This window comes from Brachyhypopomus gauderio, chromosome 2 (genome assembly GCF_052324685.1).
Source record: "Brachyhypopomus gauderio isolate BG-103 chromosome 2, BGAUD_0.2, whole genome shotgun sequence".
Taxonomy (NCBI): domain Eukaryota; kingdom Metazoa; phylum Chordata; class Actinopteri; order Gymnotiformes; family Hypopomidae; genus Brachyhypopomus; species Brachyhypopomus gauderio.
This window is the reverse complement of record NC_135212.1, coordinates 39,193,260-39,213,420: the sequence shown is the minus strand read 5'-3', so window position 1 is coordinate 39,213,420 and position 20,161 is coordinate 39,193,260. Positions and strand designations below refer to the sequence as shown.

The 20,161-nt window shown below is 47.0% G+C and overlaps 1 protein-coding gene across 6 annotated transcripts in view; it reads right to left on the bottom strand.

Annotated features, from left to right (window-relative positions):
* The window catches only part of svilc (supervillin c), a 26,652-nt gene extending 6,863 nt beyond the window's left edge, over window positions 1–19,789 (bottom strand). For 2 of the 6 annotated variants that reach the window (XM_076995717.1, XM_076995719.1), the window contains exons 1-19: window positions 19,689–19,789; window positions 14,667–15,131; window positions 12,810–12,959; window positions 12,161–12,328; window positions 11,502–11,533; window positions 9,409–9,470; window positions 7,140–7,288; window positions 6,782–7,019; window positions 4,685–5,169; window positions 4,347–4,416; window positions 2,958–2,978; window positions 2,678–2,746; window positions 1,846–1,920; window positions 1,544–1,758; window positions 1,253–1,407; window positions 992–1,081; window positions 630–766; window positions 167–314; window positions 1–78 (exon numbers count right to left, since the gene is read on the bottom strand). The exon at window positions 1–78 is cut by the window's left edge and continues 62 nt beyond it. In XM_076995717.1, the coding sequence (XP_076851832.1) occupies window positions 1–78; window positions 167–314; window positions 630–766; window positions 992–1,081; window positions 1,253–1,407; window positions 1,544–1,758; window positions 1,846–1,920; window positions 2,678–2,746; window positions 2,958–2,978; window positions 4,347–4,416; window positions 4,685–5,169; window positions 6,782–7,019; window positions 7,140–7,288; window positions 9,409–9,470; window positions 11,502–11,533; window positions 12,161–12,328; window positions 12,810–12,959; window positions 14,667–14,902 (2,578 nt within the window). In that variant the 5' untranslated portion in view covers window positions 14,903–15,131; window positions 19,689–19,789. The remainder of the gene's footprint in view (window positions 79–166; window positions 315–629; window positions 767–991; window positions 1,082–1,252; window positions 1,408–1,543; window positions 1,759–1,845; window positions 1,921–2,677; window positions 2,747–2,957; window positions 2,979–4,346; window positions 4,417–4,684; window positions 5,170–6,781; window positions 7,020–7,139; window positions 7,289–9,408; window positions 9,471–11,501; window positions 11,534–12,160; window positions 12,329–12,809; window positions 12,960–14,666; window positions 15,132–19,688) is intronic. The other 4 variants (XM_076995721.1, XM_076995718.1, XM_076995722.1 and 1 more) reach the window with 4 other exon arrangements.
* Window positions 19,790–20,161: the final 372 nt, after the last annotated feature.

Below are 20,161 nucleotides of genomic sequence, written 5' to 3'. Positions count from 1 at the left end.
GTCTGTCTCCCTGGAGCGTGTACACGCAGTTAGACTCTGAAATCGCCATCTCATACTGTTCATCATCACCAGAACAACCTGCATGTAAACACACACATATGTAATGTGTTCTGTGTTCATTTTCGAAGTAAGGAAACTATGAATACCACAGGCAAAGGTTTCTGACCTGTGCAGTAGGTATTTCCTCCCAGAAGGTTCCAGAACTCTGTGGCCTCCACAGCGTCCGAGTTCACACCCTCCTCCAGGTGAATGACCTCTGTTGCTTGGCAACCCAGATCCTGCTGGGCCACCACCAATGAGGCCATGGCAGATGCCTTAAACAAGTCGCCAATCAACATCCAATAACCAATGACAGGAAAGTATATTGACAGTTAAACTCTGTTGGCAAGGACAGTGGACTAAAACATTGGGCTTATACTGAGAAGACACACACACACACATACACACACTCACACACTCACACAGACACCTCTTCAGTGCAGTAAGACACACACACTTCTTCAGTGCAGTAAGACACACACACACACACACACACCTCTTCAGTGCAGTGAAGAATTACTTTTCTCCTGTTTTAAAACAAATTCTCCATGCTGTGATGATATGACTTGGTGATTTGTAGTTTGTTGTACCTTCTCTCTCTCCAGGATGTTGGACAGTTCTCCGGTCCACAGGTAGCACTGTGAAGGAGTTACCAGCAGGAAGCAGTCACCACTGTTCAGTGAGCGTGCGACTGGCTCCACCAAACGCACCTGCACCTGTCTCTTTCCTGACACAAGACACAAACTACATTACCCATAGGCCTCTGCACTCATAGTATAATTAGTATGAGACAAGACACTTTCAAACCTCACACAATCAGACCACACACGGTCAAACTATATAATGAGATTATACACAATCAGACCTCATGTAATTAGATTACACAATGAGACCTCACGTAATCAGACTACATAATCAGATCGTCAGTGCTGTATTCAAGCGCGTACTCTACCTTTGATGTGGATCAGCATAAGGCTGCTGTAGGGCACATAGCTGCTCGGGGAGGAGGAGGAGCTCATAGAGACGCAGTTTATCTTCTCCACTGAAGGAGAGAGAGGTTTGAGCAAAGCTGGTGAGACACAGTAAGACGAAGACTCATCTTATGAAGAACTAAGTAGCAACGTCTCATCTAGACTACATGTCATGTCATCTGCTTTGCTCAGACTGCTAAAATCCTGAACAGATTTCAGTTTGGGGTGGCATGAGGACTCACCCTGGGGGGTTTCCATGGTGACATCCTCGTGAGGCTGTGTGAAGTCGTGCAAAACGTCATGTCGGGCAGCAAGGGCACGTAGTGGGTTCCGAGAGCCCGTCGTCCGACGAGATGGCCGAACAGAGCGCCTGTGTTCTGATGCAGCAGAGCTCAGACTATACACACACACACACACACACACACACACACACACACACATACATGCAAACAGATAAGAGTGTGAGTGACAGAAGGTGATCAGGTCTTGCTCTCTGCCTCACACACACACACACACACACAGGTTGGACATACATGTGAGCGTGAGTCTGGCAGAGTGTGTTCAGGTCCTGCTCTGTGTCTCCTGGACTGCTCTGACACACAGGAAGTGAGGAGATGTCAGAGGTCACAACCTCTTTGCTGATCTCCATGGAAACAGGCTGCTGGCACTCCTGGATTTCATCACAACACTGGAATTGCACGTCAGCCTCCGTCTGTGAGTGTGTGTTTACCACTTCCTCTACGCATTCCTGCAGACGCAGTCACACACTTTATACCTCACTTAACCCCCGACACACTACAACCTTAAAACCTTACAAATACACCCATCATTTTACCTTATTTCTCCACGGAGACTGCAGCTGTGCTTGAGTGGGTGATGGAATCTCCTGAGCCTCATAGGACAGACTTCTCTAGAGAACAAATGCACCAATCACACAGATCCATCTGAACATCAACACAAACACACCAATCACGCAGATCCATCTGAACATCTACACAAAAGCACCAATCACGCAGCTCCATCTGAACATCAACACAAATGCACCAATCACGCAGCTCCATCTGAACATCAACACAAACGCACCAATCACACAGCTCCATCTGAATATCAACACAAACGCACCAATCACGCAGATCCATCTGAACATCTACACAAACAGACCAATCACGCAGCTGTATCTGCACGCCACTGCAGATGGATGGACAATGGACAAGAGAAACACAGCATCCATCCATCCATAACTCCATAATCCATCCCTCCATCCCTCCATTTGTCCATGTGATCCAGAAACAAATCACTGAGCTAATCACTTGTACCTGTGACTTGTACCTGTGTTAAATTGTAAAGCGCCTTGGGAATCTGGAAAGGCGCTATATAAATCGAACATTCATTCATTCATTCATAAGATGCACAAGAGTAATGCAGAGATCACCACAAAGCCTGAACATGCAAGTATCTAAAAACACACACACAGGCTCTCTCTCTCTCACTCACACACACACAGTCTCTCTCTCACACAGTCTCTCTCTCAAAAACACACATACAGTATCTCTCTATCTTACACACACACACACACACACACAGTCTCTCTCACATACACACACAGTCTCTTTCTTGTTTTCTCTCACACACAGTCTCTCCCTCACACAAAACAAACACACACTTACCTCATTGAAACACATCTTATACTGACATGGGTTGCTAGAAGGAGAGTAAACAGAGGAATAGACAGGCCCCTGGAGAGGGGAGGGAAGAGGAGGAGAGAAGGTGGGAGTGAAAGAGAAGAGAAGAGAGGAGAAGAAAGGAGAAGAGACATGGTTTATCTGTTCACACAAAAAAACTGATGATCATGCCCGATTTAACAGGTCATTGCTGCATGTTCAGTGGTAATTTAAAAATATTCAAGACCTTAGATTCAGATGGAGACTGACACAGGAGCAAGCTTACCCAGCACTGAGCAGCAGTGTCCTGCAGGGGGCAGCACAGGGACAACAGATAAGAAATAAATAAGTGGACAAATAGGACAGGTGGTGACAGACTGGAAGGGCTGAACAGAGCTACACCAGACACAGCATGAGCACACACTAGATCAGACACAGCATGAGCACACACTAGATCAGACACAGCACGAACACACACTAGATCAGACACAGCATGAACACACACTAGATCAGACACAGCATGAGCACACACTAGATCAGACACAGCACGAACACACACTAGATCAGACACAGCAAGAACACACACTAGATCAGACACAGCACGAGCACACACTAGATCAGACACAGCACGAACACACACTAGATCAGACACAGCAAGAACACACACTAGATCAGACACAGCACGAACACACACTAGATCAGACACAGCAAGAACACACACTAGATCAGACACAGCATGAGCACACACTAGATCAGACACAGCACGAACACACACTAGATCAGACACAGCAAGAACACACACTAGATCAGACACAGCACGAACACACACTAGATCAGACACAGCAAGAACACACACTAGATCAGACACAGCATGAGCACTAGATCAGACACAGCAAGAACGCACACTAGATCAGACACAGCATGAGCACACACTAGATCAGACACAGCACGAACACACACTAGATCAGACACAGCACGAGCACACACCAGATCAGACAAAGCTCGAGCACACACTAGATCAGACACAGCTCGAGCACACACTAGATCAGACACAGCACGAACACACACTAGATCAGACACAGCACGAACACACACTAGATCAGACACAGCACGAGCACACACTAGATTAGACACAGCACAAGTACACACTAGATCAGACACAGCACAAGCACACACTAGATCAGACACAGCATGACAACACAAGAGATCAGACACAGCACGAGCACACACTAGATCAGACACAGCACGAGCACACACTAGATCAGACACAGCTCGAGCACACACTAGATCAGACACAGGACAAACACACACTCGATCAGACACAGCACGAGCACACACTAGATCAGACACAGCACAAACACACTAGATCAGACACAGCACGAGCAAGAATACACACTCATATCCATGCTCTATATGGGTTATGCCAACAGGACATAGCTGGGGTTTTTCACATTGTGTCACACAGAACTTGGTTACGTTATGCAGGACCATTGTGATTGGCTGACTGATTCTTTTACAGTTTATGCTTGTAGATGTATGACAATATTCAAAACTAAAATTCCTTTTGTCCTAATTGCAAAATATAATTTCAGATCTCTCTGCACCTGAGAAACATGCACACACACACACACACACACACACACACACACACACACACACACACACACACACACACCTGTGGACCCATAGCAGGTGTGACACTGTTCTCTGTCCCAGTCGATGAATCTTCTGCTGGACTTTGAGATCTGGACAAGCAGCAAAAAGGAACATGTGTCACATGAATCAGACACAGACACAGACACAGACACAGACACACACACACACACACACACACACACACACACACACACACACACACACACACAAACCATCTGTACACTGTCAAACACACACACATGCCATCTGCACACCATCAAAAACTCTGCCTATACACCATCAAACACACTGTCTGCACTCTCAGACAGGCATGAGGAAGACGAGAGCAGAAACAGGAAGAGACAGAGGAAGGAGCACCTGTCCCTCGAGCCTGTGCTGTGCTCTGTGACCAACTGCTGAGTGGGCATGTCCTCCAGGAAAGAGGTGTGTTCTTCACTTTGGAGGGTGGGTCTGCAAGGTTGGTGTGAGGTAGATGAAGCATGCTTCCTCACTCTCTGCCTCCAGGGGGCAGTAGAGTGCTCCTCTACTACAGCAGGAGTGCTTCTCTCCTGCTCAAGGTCTTGCCCTGTCAGGACTTCGTTGTGTTTGGGCCGTCCACTCAGCCTGGTTTGTTCCCGCCCACTCTTCTTCAGGATGCCTTTTATGTTTGCATCCTGCCGTGGAGCATTCTGGGAGTTGCAGTCCTCAGTGGGCTGTGGTGGGGTGGGTAGGTGTGAGGCAGACTCAGGGGGCCCAGAGAGACACACTTCACTGGGCTTGAGGTTGATGGAGAGAGTCTGCTGGCGGTCAGAAAGGTGACAGGGGAGGTGGAGAGGAGGCAGCTGAACAGGTCCCTTCTGGAGCTACACGGAGAGACAGAGAGGGAGAGAGAGAAGGAGAGGGAGACAAGAAGAGATAGACAGTGAGGAAGAGAAAGGGAGAGAGACAGACAGAGAGATAAAGGGAAAGAGAGACACAGACACAGCACAAACACACACTAGATCAGACACAGCACAAACACACATTAGATCAGACACAGCTCGAGCACACACTAGATCAGACACAGCATGAACACACACTAGATCAGACACAGCTCGAGCACACACTAGATCAGACACAGCACGAGCACACACTAGATCAGACACAGCACAACAACACAAGAGATTAGACACAGCTCGAACACACACTAGATCAGACACAGCACGAGCACCCACTAGATCAGACACAGCACGAACACACACTAGATCAGACACAGCACGAGCACACACTAGATCAGACACAGCACAAGCACACACTAGATCAGACACAGCTCGAGCACACACTAGATCAGACACACCACGAGCACACACTAGAGAGACAGAGAGGGAGAGAGAGAAGGAGAGGGAGACAAGAAGAGATAGACAGTGAGGAAGAGAAAGGGAGAGATAGACAGAGAGATAAAGGGAAAGAGAGATAGAATGAGAGAAGGGTGAGGGAGACTGAGGAAGGAAGAGAGACAGAAGGAGAAACACCAGTAGAGACACACAGTAGAGACCTGCAGCAGTAGAGACATGCAGCAGTAGTGAGACATATACAGCAGTAGAGAGATACACACAGCAGTAGAGAGGCACACTCAGCAGTAGAGAGACACACACAGCAGTAGAGAGACACACAGCAGTAGAGAGACACTCAGCAGTAGAGAGGCACACTCAGCAGTAGAGAGGCACACACAGCAGTAGTGAGACACACAGTAGTAGAGAGACACACACAGCAGTAGAGAGACACACACTGCAGTAGAGAGGCACACAGCAGTAGTGAGACACACAGTAGTAGAGAGGCACACAGCAGTAGAGAGACACACACAGCAGTAGTGAGACACACAGCAGTAGAGAGACACACACAGCAGTAGTGAGACACACAGTAGTAGAGAGACACACACAGCAGTAGAGAGACACACACAGCAGTAGAGAGACACACAGCAGTAGTGAGACACACAGTAGTAGAGAGACACACACAGCAGTAGAGAGACACACACAGCAGTAGTGAGACACACAGCAGTAGAGAGACACACACAGCAGTAGTGAGACACACACAGCAGTAGAGAGACACACAGCAGTAGAGACACACACAGCAGTAGTGAGACACACAGTAGTAGAGAGACACACACAGCAGTAGAGAGACACACACAGCAGTAGTGAGACACACAGCAGTAGAGAGACACACAGCAGTAGAGAGACACACACAGCAGTAGTGAGACACACAGTAGTAGAGAGATGGTGAGAACAGGAGTGTTGCTCCTGAACTCCTCTGGAAAGGTCAGAAAAACCAAACATTTATAAACATGGAAAAACAGGACCTGAGAACACAGCGGGAAATGGAGAATCTGACATAGAACTGCAGTAAAACATGTACAGTAAAACATGTACTGTATGTAACACAAATATTAACATAAGTATTAACATATGCGCACACACACACACACACACACACACTGACCAGGCTGACCTCGCCCATAGTAATAGGCTGAGTGCGATACCGCGGCCCCTTCTGCCTCCGTCTCTCAGGTGGGTTTGAGGAGCCCCCTGTCCTGACAGCCCCCCTGGGTCCTAGTGCAGCTCCAGAGGACAGTTTGTTGAAGAGAGCTAGTTTGTCGCTGAGGGAGAGCTTGGAGCTGGCGTCGTCCTCCACCACCAGATCGGCCTGGGCCTCTCCTGCCTCAGCTGACCGCAAAACACTGCACACGTGTGGGGGGAATGAAGAGGCCAGAAGCTTGGGAGTTGTTTACAGTTGTGTATATATATATATGCATGGGGGTGGAGAAAATGACAACAGGGTTAGAAGAAGACCTGCCCACCTGGCTGTCACTTCCAATTGCTCACAGGTGATTGGCTGAGCATGTTGGCAGTTGCTACTGCCACGGTTAACTTGGAGCTGACTGAAGTTGCTGCTGGAACGTGGTTTCAGGTGAAAGAAGGCATCAGGAGACGAGGTCTTCTCCAGCTCCTGACGGGGAACAGCAGAGACACTGAGACGGTGAAGGTACAGACTGCTGTGGTGTGCAGAACAAGTCAGAAAACAGTGACATGAAATGAGACACGAAGGATCAGAGCAGGCAGGTTCCTTCTGTGTACCAATCACTACCTCACTCCCTCCCTCCCTCCCTCTCTCCCTCCCTCACTACCTCCCTCCCTCACTCCCTCCCTCTCTCCCTAACTCCCTCCCTCACTACCTTCCTCACTCCCTCTCTCACTACCTTCCTCCCTCACTCCCTCCCTCCCTCACTCCCTCTCTTACTCCCTCCTTCACTCCCTCCCTCACTACCTCTCTCTCTCACTCCCTCTCTCACTCCCTCTCTCACTCACTCCCTCACTCACTACCTCTCTCTCACTACCTCCCTCACTACCTCACTCACTACATCTCTCACTCTCTCACTCTCTCACTCCCTCCCTCCCTCATTCCCTCACTCCCTCACTCACTACCTCACTCCCTCCCTCATTACCTCCCTCACTCCCTCTCTCACTCCCTCCCTTCCTCACTACCTCCCTCTCTCACTACCTCCCTCACTACCTCTCTCACTACCTCTCTCACTACCTCCCTCCCTCACTACCTCTCTCACTACCTCCCTCCCTCACTCCCTCTCTCACTCACTCTCTCACTACCTCCCTCTCTCACTCCCTCCCTCACTCCCTCTCTCACTACCTCACTACCTCTCTCACTACATCGCTCCCTCACTCCCTCTCACACTATCAACCTCCCTCACTCCCTCTCACTACCAACCTCCCTCACTCCCTCTTTCACTACCTCTCTCACTACCTCCCTCTCTCACTACCTCCCTCCCTCACTACCTCTCTCACTACATCGCTCCCTCACTCCCTCTCACACTAGCAACCTCCCTCACTCCCTCTCACTACCAACCTCCCTCACTCCCTCTTTCACTACCTCTCTCACTACCTCCCTCCCTCACTCCCTCTCACACTATCAACCTCCCTCACCCAGTGTCAGGGTAGGTTAGTAAGCAGGTAGATTAATACCCCAGTCTCAGGGTAGGTTAGTAAGCAGGTAGATTAATACCCCAGTCTCAGGGTAGGTTAGTAAGCAGGTAGATTAATACCCCAGTCTCAGAGTAGGTTAGTAAGCAGGTAGATTAATACCCCAGTCTCAGGGTAGGTTAGTAAGCAGGTAGATTAATACCCCAGTCTCAGAGTAGGTTAGTAAGCAGGTAGATTAATACCCCAGTCTCAGAGTAGGTTAGTAAGCAGGTAGATTAATACCCCAGTCTCAGGGTAGGTTAGTAAGCAGATAGATTAATACCCCAGTCTCAGGGTAGCTGGATTCGAGCAGCATGATAATGGTAGAACCCTGCAGGTTGCCTAGTAACCAGTTACTCTGAGTGTCCCATTACTGACTAAAAACCAGAGAATGAGAGAGAGCAGGGGGAGAGAGAGACAGAGAGAGAGAGAGGGGATGAGAGAGATAGGGGGAAGGGGAGAGAGAGAGAGACAGAGACAGAGAGAGGGAGAGATAAAGAGATAAAGAGATAAGTGAGAAAGGAGAAGGAAAAAGTGTAAAATAAAGGGGGAGACAGGATAGGTAAACACAGCAGCATTGCTTTCATTGTACAGCACAGAAATGCAGAGGAGGTCAGAGGTCAGATCAGACTGCACAAGAACCTCGAAAGAACCTCAGTCCAGGGAGTGCAGACATCGGTACAAACCCAGCAGTGCTGTCATAATGTGGACTGCTGAGTTGAGGCCTGCACAAGCCGCTCAGATCACCTTTCAGCTACAGCCTGCTACTACCAAACATGCAGCTTAAGATTACCACAGTCAGTGTAAGAAAATCTAATATCTAGTATGTGCATGTGTTGTGTTACAAGACCACTATGAAGGTTACTGAAAATGACACCACACACAGCTACTCGCTATGGTGGTGAACTCTCTGCCCTGAAGACTAACCTGCTGGTGCCAGCCACCCACCACAACCTACCACCGCCCAACACCACCCACAGTCACTGTGAAACTGTAACACTCCCACTGTCACAGCAGTGACCTTTTCAACTCAGGCACTGCTAAACAATCTGGGGTCCTGTTCCACAGTGGTGAGTAGTTTGCAGAGGACCTTACTTTAAACAGAGACATCTTGGCAGCTACACTCATCTTGGCTCTTTCGTCTGTCTTAACATCTCCTAAGAGACAAAATATAGAGCGTTGTTAGAAAATACAGAACACACACACGTGCAGTCACGCACACACACACATGCATGCATTCACCCTCCTACACACACACACTTACACACACTCTCAAAATCAGACAGTGACTTAATCTAACCCATTAAGTCACTGCCTGATTTACACCTGAATTGTTTGGCTTCACACACCTTATGTGGTAGATGCAGTTCCTACATGTCTGTGTCAGTGCATTAAACACACACACACACACATGGACACACACACACTTACACACACTCACACACAACTAAAGTATGTGTGTGTGTGTGTGTGTGTGTGTGTGTGTGTGTGTGTGTGTGTTGCCCATTTCTGGCACTAACTACCACAAAGAGACACAGTCCAGAGACACTGTCCGGAGACACTGTCCAGAGACACAGTCCTGAGGTAAAATTAGCTGTCATGGTCTTCTGTTAGCTGTCATGGTCTTCATGGTGTCAGCCAGAGGTGGGGACTCGAGTCACATGACTTGGACTCGAGTCAGACTCGAGTCATTAATATTAAGACTTTTGACTTGACTTGAAAAAATATTCAGAGACTTAGACTTGACTTGGACTTTTACACCAATAACTTGGGACTTGAATTGGACTTGAACCTGTTTACTTGCAAAGACTTGATTTTTTTTACCCCAAATCTAAATTTTAAAACGCATATTAATATTTATAAAGTGCGCCCCATTAATTTCATTTCCGTCCTTCTGACGCAGACCAGTCCTCTGCTTTTCCACACTCTGTACGTGTGTGTGTGCATGGGCTGCAGCACAACCAATCAAATGGGGGGTTGGCGAACGTAAATTTTTACCGGGCGGGGTGTAAAATGGACACAAATTAAGTATTATATCGCGATCGATCGATCGCCAGTGGTTGGTGCCAGAGCGAACTAGTAACTCATTGAATCATAGATGTGGATCAGAGGTAAATAAACTAGATTTTTTTCCGGCGTGAGATATTCGGATGTGTGGCGTGAGAGCGTGTGAAGACGGTCAAATGCGTGTGTCTCACGCTCAATGCGTGAGAGTTGGCAACCCTGGGTTCTGTATCTGAACTCGGGGAAGAGAGCCTCTCTCTGTCACCATCATAATATCCAGTTCTATCTCAGCATGGATTGTGTATTTGAAGACATCTACGTCGAGAAAAAAAATATATTGACAAAAGTGGAGCGAGTTTTCAGCTATGGGGACATCATTCATCGTGCACAAATGACATACAGACTTTTGGCCAGCAAATGCAATGCAGAATAGTTTACTGAAATGTCTAAAGTTGCAGATTCCTGTTAATTGTTCAGTTCTTATATTTGTTTGTCTTGTGTCACTCACACATGTTCTCCAAGAAACCAGATAAGAGAAGAGAGGGAAAATGCTGTTATGGTTCTTTGTATTGTACTGTGAAAATATCAGCACTTTTTATTTGAACATGGAGTTCTACTTATGACTTTTTCACAGAATATTTATTTCTGGAAAATTGTAGTTTAAAGTATGAATATTTTTGCAGCTAAGTTTAACAATTTGAACTGTGCAATAAAGAGGTGTAATTTTAATTTTTTTTTATACTTCGTGTTTTCAGTTGCACATGTTTTATCAAGATTTGAGGAGAATACAGATTTAAAAAAGAACGCATGTCTATTATTTACATTTAAAATATACCTGCAACATTGGTAAAAAAAAAAAAAAAAGACTCGAAAGGACTTGAAATTCCAAGTTTCAGACTTGGGACTTGACTTGATTATTGCCTGTCTTGACTCGAGACTTGACTTGACTTGAGTGTCTTTGCTTGAGACTTGACTCGGTACTTGAGGTATAAAGACTTGGACTTACTTGAGACTTGCAAAACACTGACTTGGTCCCACCTCTGGTGTCAGCTGTTAGGAAGACTCTGTAGACTCTGTCCTACACACCAGGCTTATGATGACTTGGATACAGGGCACTCAGTAAAGACTGCACATACCAACACCCAGACACACACAAACACACACACACCCATGGCAGCACCTACCTGTGTTTTCTGGATCCGTGTTGTCCATGTTACTGTGGAGTGACGAGAACACAACTCTGAGTTACAGAGCAACATTTACAGAGCAGCACACACACAGAAGCAAATCAAACACACTCACGTCATTCAGACAAATGACAAGATGATTTCATAGTAATTTTATGACCAGCCTCCCTTTAGGGAATCTGGCACACACAGACACACACGCACGTCTGTGCATGAAAACAGTCTGATATAACAGCTGTGTGAGAAGACCTGGTGCCATGGGAGCTACTGAACATCAGACATCAGAAGGTTTTACTTTTAGGAACAGTTGGTACGTTCCTGCTGCCTGTGTGCTACTCTAAGTGTGTGAGGTGACTTTCCTGCGGTTGGCCTCTCTAATGAAACCTGCTTTATGTGTTTGATGATAAGAAGAGACGAAAAACCTACACACATCAACCAGGTAGAGGACACTTAGTTACATAAGTACTTATTACAACATACTATTAATATATGTCCATATATAATACAGTGTGGGATTTTATTAGAAGATAGTGACGTGATTAAATAACTCTATCATTAGGCCGACCGCTCGCCCACCCCACCGACAGCATAGCAGTCTGGGCAAAATAAATCAGGAAAGGCCCAGGCTTCCCTGGCGGCCTGGGAGAGGCTCCTACCCGCAGCTCCTCTGAAGCTCGTGGGCTGTGACGGGCTGCGTGCGGAAACGTTCACTCGACTTACGGCTCACCGCTGCCCCTACAGGCAGGGAGCGCCTCAGGCGACGCCGGCTTCCCTCAGGCCCCGCCCCTCTGGCCGGGGCGGAGTCAGAGCCTCCATCTGCACCACTGAAGAAAGAAGTGGAGAAAGGGAGGGTGTCAGATGGAGAGAGAGAGCGAGAGAGAGAGAGGAAGGGAGAGAGTGAGAGAGGGAGGGAGAAAGGGAAAGTGAGGGAGGGAGAGAGAGAGGGATAGAAGGAGGGAGAGAGAGCATGCAGACATCTTTCATAAAGGTAACACAATTTTACGCCTTATGGGTATAGCTGGAGAAAATCATTCACTGTAATATCATGATCATATCATCATATTATTATACTATCATATACTATCATATTATCATACAATTATAATATCATATCATACTATCATATCATATTATCATATCATATCATAATATTATCATATCATACTATCATATTATCACCTGAGAATGTGCTCACACCCACACTCAAAAACACACAAGCACACTCACACACACACACTCACACACTTACACACATGCTCACACACTTACACACATTCACATACACATACACACGCGTGTCCCTACACTCTTGGGGAGCTCCAGTTTTGCTCCAGCAGGGCGTTCTTCAGGTGACCGACTGACACCCCAGTGTGCAGCCTGACCTGCTCTGAGGCCCCAGGGCACCCGGAGTCTGGAGGGGCCCCCCCAGGACCAGACAAGGCCAGCGTACACGGCCTGGAGAAGAGCCATGGAGAGAGGGGGGAGGGGAGAGGAGAAGGAAGAGGGAGGGGAGAGGAGAGAGGAGAGGGAGGAGGGGGAGGGAAGAGAGGGGATGGGGAGGGGGAGGAGAGAGAGGGGATGGGGAGGGGGAGGAGAGAGAGGGGAGGGGGGAGGGGGAGGAGAGAGAGGGGAGGGGGGAGGGGGAGGGGAGAGAGGGGAGGGGGAGGAGAGAGAGGGGAGGGGGGAGGGGGAGGGGAGAGAGGGGAGGGGGAGGGGGAGGAGAGAGAGGGGAGGGGGGAGGGGGAGGAGAGGCTGAGAGCAGCACTGCGCTTTTTGATAGACATGAATGAAGTAGGGGGGTCGTTTGGATGGAACTCTAACCGGAGTCATAGAGTTGGAGAAATGTGTGTGTGCTGACATGGAGAGATCAGGAGACGGATTAACCCACAGAGAGGGTGAAGACGGATTAACCCACAGAGAGGGTGGAGGCGGATTAACCCACAGAGAGGGTGGAGACGGATTAACTCACAGAGAGGGTGGAGACGGATTAACTCACAGAGAGGGTGAAGACAGATTAACCCACAGAGAGGGTGGAGGCGGATTAACCCACAGAGAGGGTGGAGACGGATTAACTCACAGAGAGGGTGGAGACGGATTAACTCACAGAGAGGCTGGAGGCAGATTAACCCACAGAGAGGGTGGAGGCGGATTAACCCACAGAGAGGGTGAAGACGGATTAACCCACAGAGAGGATGGAGACAGATTAACCCACAGAGAGGGTGGAGGCGGATTAACCCACAGAGAGGGTGGAGACGGATTAACTCACAGAGAGGCTGGAGATGGATTAACCCACATAGAGGGTGGAGGCAGATTAACCCACAGAGAGGGTGGAGGCGGATTAACCCACAGAGAGGGTGGAGACAGATTAACCCACAGAGAGGGTGGAGACAGATTAACCCACAGAGAGGGTGGAGACGGATTAACCCACAGAGAGGCTGGAGGCGGATTAACTCACAGAGAGGGTGGAGATGGATTAACCCACAGAGAGGGTGGAGACAGATTAACTCACAGAGAGGGTGGAGACAGATTAACCCACAGAGAGGGTGGAGACGGATTAACCCACAGAGAGAGTGGAGACGGATTAACCCACATAGAGAGTGGAGATGGATTAACCCACATAGAGGGTGGAGGCGGATTAACTCACAGAGAGGGTGGAGATGGATTAACCCACATAGAGGGTGGAGACGGATTAACCCACAGAGAGGGTGGAGACGGATTAACCCACAGAGAGGGTGGAGATGGATTAACCCACAGAGAGGGTGTAGGCGGATTAACCCACAGAGAGGGTGGAGATGGATTAACCCACATAGAGAGTGTAGGCGGATTAACCCACAGAGAGGGTGGAGATGGATTAACCCACAGAGAGGGTGGAGATGGATTAACCCACATAGAGGGGAGGGTCTTCTGCAGGACCCTGTTAGGCAGAATCAGTTTGGAAAGAACTTCTTTGGCTTCTCCTTGGCAGAAATCTAAAAGTATGTCTAAGTATCCCCCTTTACTTTCATGGCAGCTTTGCACACTCTTGCAAACATGTCATGCAGGTGGACTATGTTCTTATGTAGTGAACAGTGTAATAGATCAGACAACCATTACAATCGAGTTTTACAAGAAGAAGTCAGTGAAAACTCTCCCATGCAAGTTAACCAATGGGACAGCCCTCACCTGTTTGGTGAGGTGCTCCCTGGGTGAACACCTTCACAGCCATTGGAGGGTTTAGTGAGGAGATGTGAGGAGTCACGCTGGCCACCACGCCCTTCTCTCTCCCTCTTTGAACACTTATATGGCAGCTCCTCCTCCTGGTTGCCATAGCGCTCAGTCAGCTCCCGCCTCCTCTCTGCCTTGTAGCGAGCAATACGTTCATCTCGAGATTCAGGGGCAGAATTTTCCATAGGGTCCATGATGTTGTCTTTCTGATTTGTCACTTCCTGTTTCCTGTCAAACTAGGGACCTCAAATAGTGCCTGGTATGTGCTCAGGCAGATGGAGCATCTAAAAAAGTTTGTCCACACTTCAAAGACTAAACAAGGGAGGAGTCACAAGAGGACAGTTGTGACCAATCAGCAGCTCTGGCAGGAGGTGCTTCTGCCAATCAGATGAATGTGCATCATTGTGATTTAAAGATGCAGCACTGTTGAGAAATCAGAGAATAACCAATCAAGTCTCATCCCACATATGCATTGACCCAGTAATTCCTCTGGCCTCTCAGAAGGTCAGTCGCATGTAGGGAGTAAAACAGCCATCTACCGTCACACATTTGGCACCTGTCTGTAGCTGATCAGCAAGTGCAGGCACACTTGTGGAGGCCACGTTTGCTGTGACTCCCAGAGGACGTGAGCTTAACACACCACTCCGTACTTAAGACAACTATATCCAGCTGTTAAATGTGTCAGCTATAAAATTAGCACCTACCAATGTCTCATAACAGCATGGCATCTAGAGAGAGCCATCCATCTTCTCTCCCCCCCCCCCCCCCCCCCCCCCCCCCCCTCTCTCTCTCGACCTGCTTTGGTGCACTCCTCTAGCATTGGGGAATCTCCCCTTGCACTGAAACTCGAAACCTCGGCTCACCTCAGCAGCCTTTCTGGGTAGGCTGTCTGCTCAGTGTCTTAGACTCTCTCATGTCACTTCACTGTAGGACACAGACTGTCTGCTCAGTGTCTGAGACTCTCTCATGCCACTTCACTGTAGGACACAGGCTGTCTGCTCAAGTGTCTTAGACTCTCTCATGTCACTTCACTGTAGGACACAGGCTGTCTGCTCAGTGTCTGAGACTCTCTCATGACACTTCACTGTAGGACACAGGCTGTTTGCTCAGTGTCTTAGACTCTGTCATGTCACTTCACTGTAGGACACAGACTGTCTGCTCAGTGTCTGAGACTCTCTCATGTCACTTCACTGTAGGGCACAGGCTGTCTGCTCAGTGTCTGAGACTCTCTCATGACACTTCACTGTAGGACACAGGCTGTCTGCTCAGTGTCTGAGACTCTCATGACACTTCACTGTAGGACACAGGCTGTCTGCTCAGTGTCTGATACTCTCATGACACTTCACTGTAGGACACAGGCAGATCTTGTTTTATTTCTCTTGTCAAGGGAAACTGTTCCTTCCCAGCTTTAGCAAAGAAGCAAGTCACAACAAGTTTTCACAGGTGGTAAAACCGTGTTTAAAAGACTGGCCTACCTTTCAAAACACCAAAGAGAAGCTACAGCCACAGTATCATAGGTCGTGTGGGTGCAGAGGAGTTGATATTATAATATGTTTCGGTGATTTGGGACTTTGCCCCTTTTCTCGTGACAAAATCATAGAGAAGCAATAAATGTAAACAAACGAGGTTGCCATGGCTTTGGCTCGAGTACCATACGTGGAGCCTTTGACTATAAGGAGCTTAAAATCTTTGGACATAACCGAAGGATGGCAATGGCAATGTGTAAACAATGTAGGAAACAAATTAAAGACAGTGGAACGACTACATCAAACTTCATAAAGCACCTGAAAACACACTCGGATAGGTTTGTTTAGTCTATGCTATCCACTTAGCTGTCATTACAGCTAATTTATAAAATACTTATTTTCCATCTCCTGTCCCTAAGATTTTCCTGGTATTGACTTGAGACTTTAGTTTGACTCCAGCCTAAAGACTCGGACTTGTATTTTGCAACTTATGAACATCTCTGAATCAAACAGATCTAAACAGATCCAAACAGAACCAAGCAGAGGAGGTGATGGACTACGTTGTGTTCCCTGGACGTGAGGTCCCTCGGGTCATATGGACCTTTAGTCTTATGTTTCCACATCTATTTACTATTCTATTTATCTTATTTAGAATATCTCTATTTACATTATTTAGAATATCTCTATTTATGTTATTTTCAGTATATCTATTTATTTAGAATATATCTATTTATTCAGAATATATCTATTTACATTATTTAGAATATATCTATGTGATTTAGAATATATCTATTTATTTAGAATATCTATTTACATTATTTAGAATATATCTTATTTATTTAGAATATACCTATGTTATTTAGAATATATCTATTTATGTGATTTAGAATATATCTGTCACGGTACGGCGGGCCCCCTACTGGTCGCCCCCTTTTACAGCATCAGATGTCCTGTAATTGTTGCGTTGTGTGCGTCCCTCAGGTGGGCGGAGCCCGTGATCCGTCTCACCTGAGGGTCGTTTGTTTGCCTATATATGTCTTGTCTTTGTACCAGTTGACCGCTGGTTATTATATCCTTAATTTGGATCGAGTCACGGGTCAAGTTTTTGGTTTGCGCACTTTCTATATTAAACCATCCTTTTTCCCCTGAGACTTGGCGTGATCGCTTCCATTTTATTTCGCTCACCCTGCCCGTCACAATATCTGTTATTTAGAATATACCTATTTACTTTATTTTGAATATATCTATTGATGTTACTTAGAATATATCTAATTACTTTGTTTAGAAAATATTGTTCTTTATCTAGAATATATCTATTTCCATTATTTAGAATATATGTATCTATTTACTTCCATTAAATGACTTTCATTCAAATTTGAGAGAAATTGTAACTACAAATAAAAATAAAAATACTTCCAATCACCAGTGAACAGTTGGGCTTGCAGTTTGTCAGCTAAAACCACCAGTCCACAGCAGGGCCGGAGTGGGACACTTTTTCAGCCCGGGAGTTTCATACCCAAATCCGGACCAAAATTATTTTTCCCTCCCAATCGGCCCAAACTAGAGATTGACATGAGCCGGCCCATCGGGAATCCTCCCGAATCTCCCGATTAGCCACTCCGGCTCTGGTCCACAGGCTACAGTGTGTTCTAATGCCATAGTGTGTTCTACCATATAGAGAACTGTAGTCAGTGTGCTGCCCCTGCACAGAGCTGTTTTAGTAGGTCAAGTAAAGAAGCTATTTCAGCTGCTGTTGGTCACCCTCAGAAGTGATTTACTGATCTGATGTTAGCAAAACAGGGCGGGGGACCCACCACCAGGGCACTGTATTTACCCCTCAGAGCCTGTTGAGACCTGGGTTACCCTGGTTACCCCTGGTTACCTAGTCACTGGGCTGCTGGTACAACACAAACAAAGTTGATCTCCAGGACCCATACATAAATAATGACATCATCGGCTTATCAGACAGATGTCACCATGGGCTGGACAGGGGAATGTTGGAACTTTTAGACAAACAATGGCAGTAGTGTAATGTTTAATGAACATGACTATTTGGAGTGTTGATGTGTGTGCATGTGTGAGTGTGAATATGTCAGGGGTGTATATGTTTTGAGTGTATTCATGTAATGATGCTGCCTCTTCTGTGGAGAACTATGGTTCAGTATTTGTGGTGTGTAGTATGTGTGGTGTTTGTGTGTGTGTGTGTGTGTGTGTGTGTGTGTGTGTGTGTGTGTGTGTGTGTAGTCAGGATGTGTAGGGTCTCTGAAGCGCTTAATTAAACCAGCACTCAACCCATCAGAATTCAAGCCTGTAACCACAGAGTTGGGCCAGCAGAACCTAACACAGTGCAAGCAGGAGGCTCGACTGGACCAGCACTCTCACACACCCTGCACTCTCTCTCTCTCTCTCTCTCACACACACACACACACACACACCCTGCACACTCTTTCTCTCACACTCACTCTCACACACCCTGCACACTCTCACACACACAACCTACGCACTCACACACACCCTGCATACCCTCACACACACTCTCACATACACACACCTGGCACCAGCATGCCCTGCACTACAGTCCTGATGGCCTCAGGGGTGGTGTAACCCAAAGAGCAAAATCTAGTCCAGTGATTTTACTGGTTTACTTATTTACTGCTAATGTATAATGAGAACTAAAATGAGGTAAGCAGTTTTCACAATGGCCACAAGACATCTTAGCACAAAAATCAACTGTGAAATTTAAAAATTTTTATTTTAGTTTTTGTTTACATCTTTATGGATTGTTGATTTGCTGTTGTTGTGATATTAACAAAGCACAAAGTGTTACATCCCTGTGAAGAAGCTTAAGATTACTTCAGACTACAGCCTCACAGACCAGGAAACAGAAGTATAGACCACCACTACAGACCACCCTACCAGCATGACAAAACAGTATATAACACAACAGACCACACACCAGTATATCACCACTACAGACCAACGTACCAGCATGACGGACCAGTGTAACACCACTACAGACCACCCTACCATGACAGACTAATGTTAACACTACTACAGACCACCCTAAAACCATGATCTGTACATACTCCTGTAAGTTTTGCACCACAACAAAATCATATCGCAGTTATGCAGATGATCCACCGATATTCGTAGCTACAGTATGGTTGACTTTTCCAGTTGAGGTGCAAGTACAGGTGCGCGTCGGACGTGCCGTAAATAGCCACCAGAACGCACAATCCAAATTTCTCAGGCCGGATCAGATTACAAAAAAACTCATTCGCCGTTAATACTTCGACTATAGTGTAAATGTACAACATATTGTGTAAAACCCAGAAAACTTTGTAAGAAAGTGATCGCCGTGACACTTATTTTGTTATCTTGCGTATGTCAAAATGAATTTTTTACGTCTGCTAAAGGGTCGTATCATAACTATGTTTAGGGTAACTTAAAAACGCAGGCAATACACGTCAAACACCGATCCATGGCAAAATGAATGGAGGAACGGGCTACTTACATGCTCTTACCAGGGGGTCAGGGCTCAACTTCCGAACCGCACGGCACTGGGCATGCGCACAACGCCACGGACAGAAGGTGTGAAAAGCCCTTTTAGAGTGACTGAGTGAGAGTGCGCGCGCGAGAGGGTAAAAATATCCTCCAACAGTACGCAGTGGGCCATCCGCGTGTGTCGCAGACAAACGCTCTGAGTGTGGAAGTGACAGCAGGGCAGTAGGAGAAACTCCTGTCCGCAGGCGTTATAACAGGTGTGTTGCTATTAAGTTATAGTAAAGAACAGAACGGTGCATTAGCGCCCCCTTTCATACACTCTGAGCACTGCAATAAGAGAAAGCTTACATGCATCTTACATGCTTTTAACACACGCGCACACACACACGCAGTTTAGTACACTAGGCACAAGGTATCCATAGAAACAAGTTATTTAGGACAGAGGTCCTTCATAAGCTGTGCACATGAAAAGCACATCCTGAA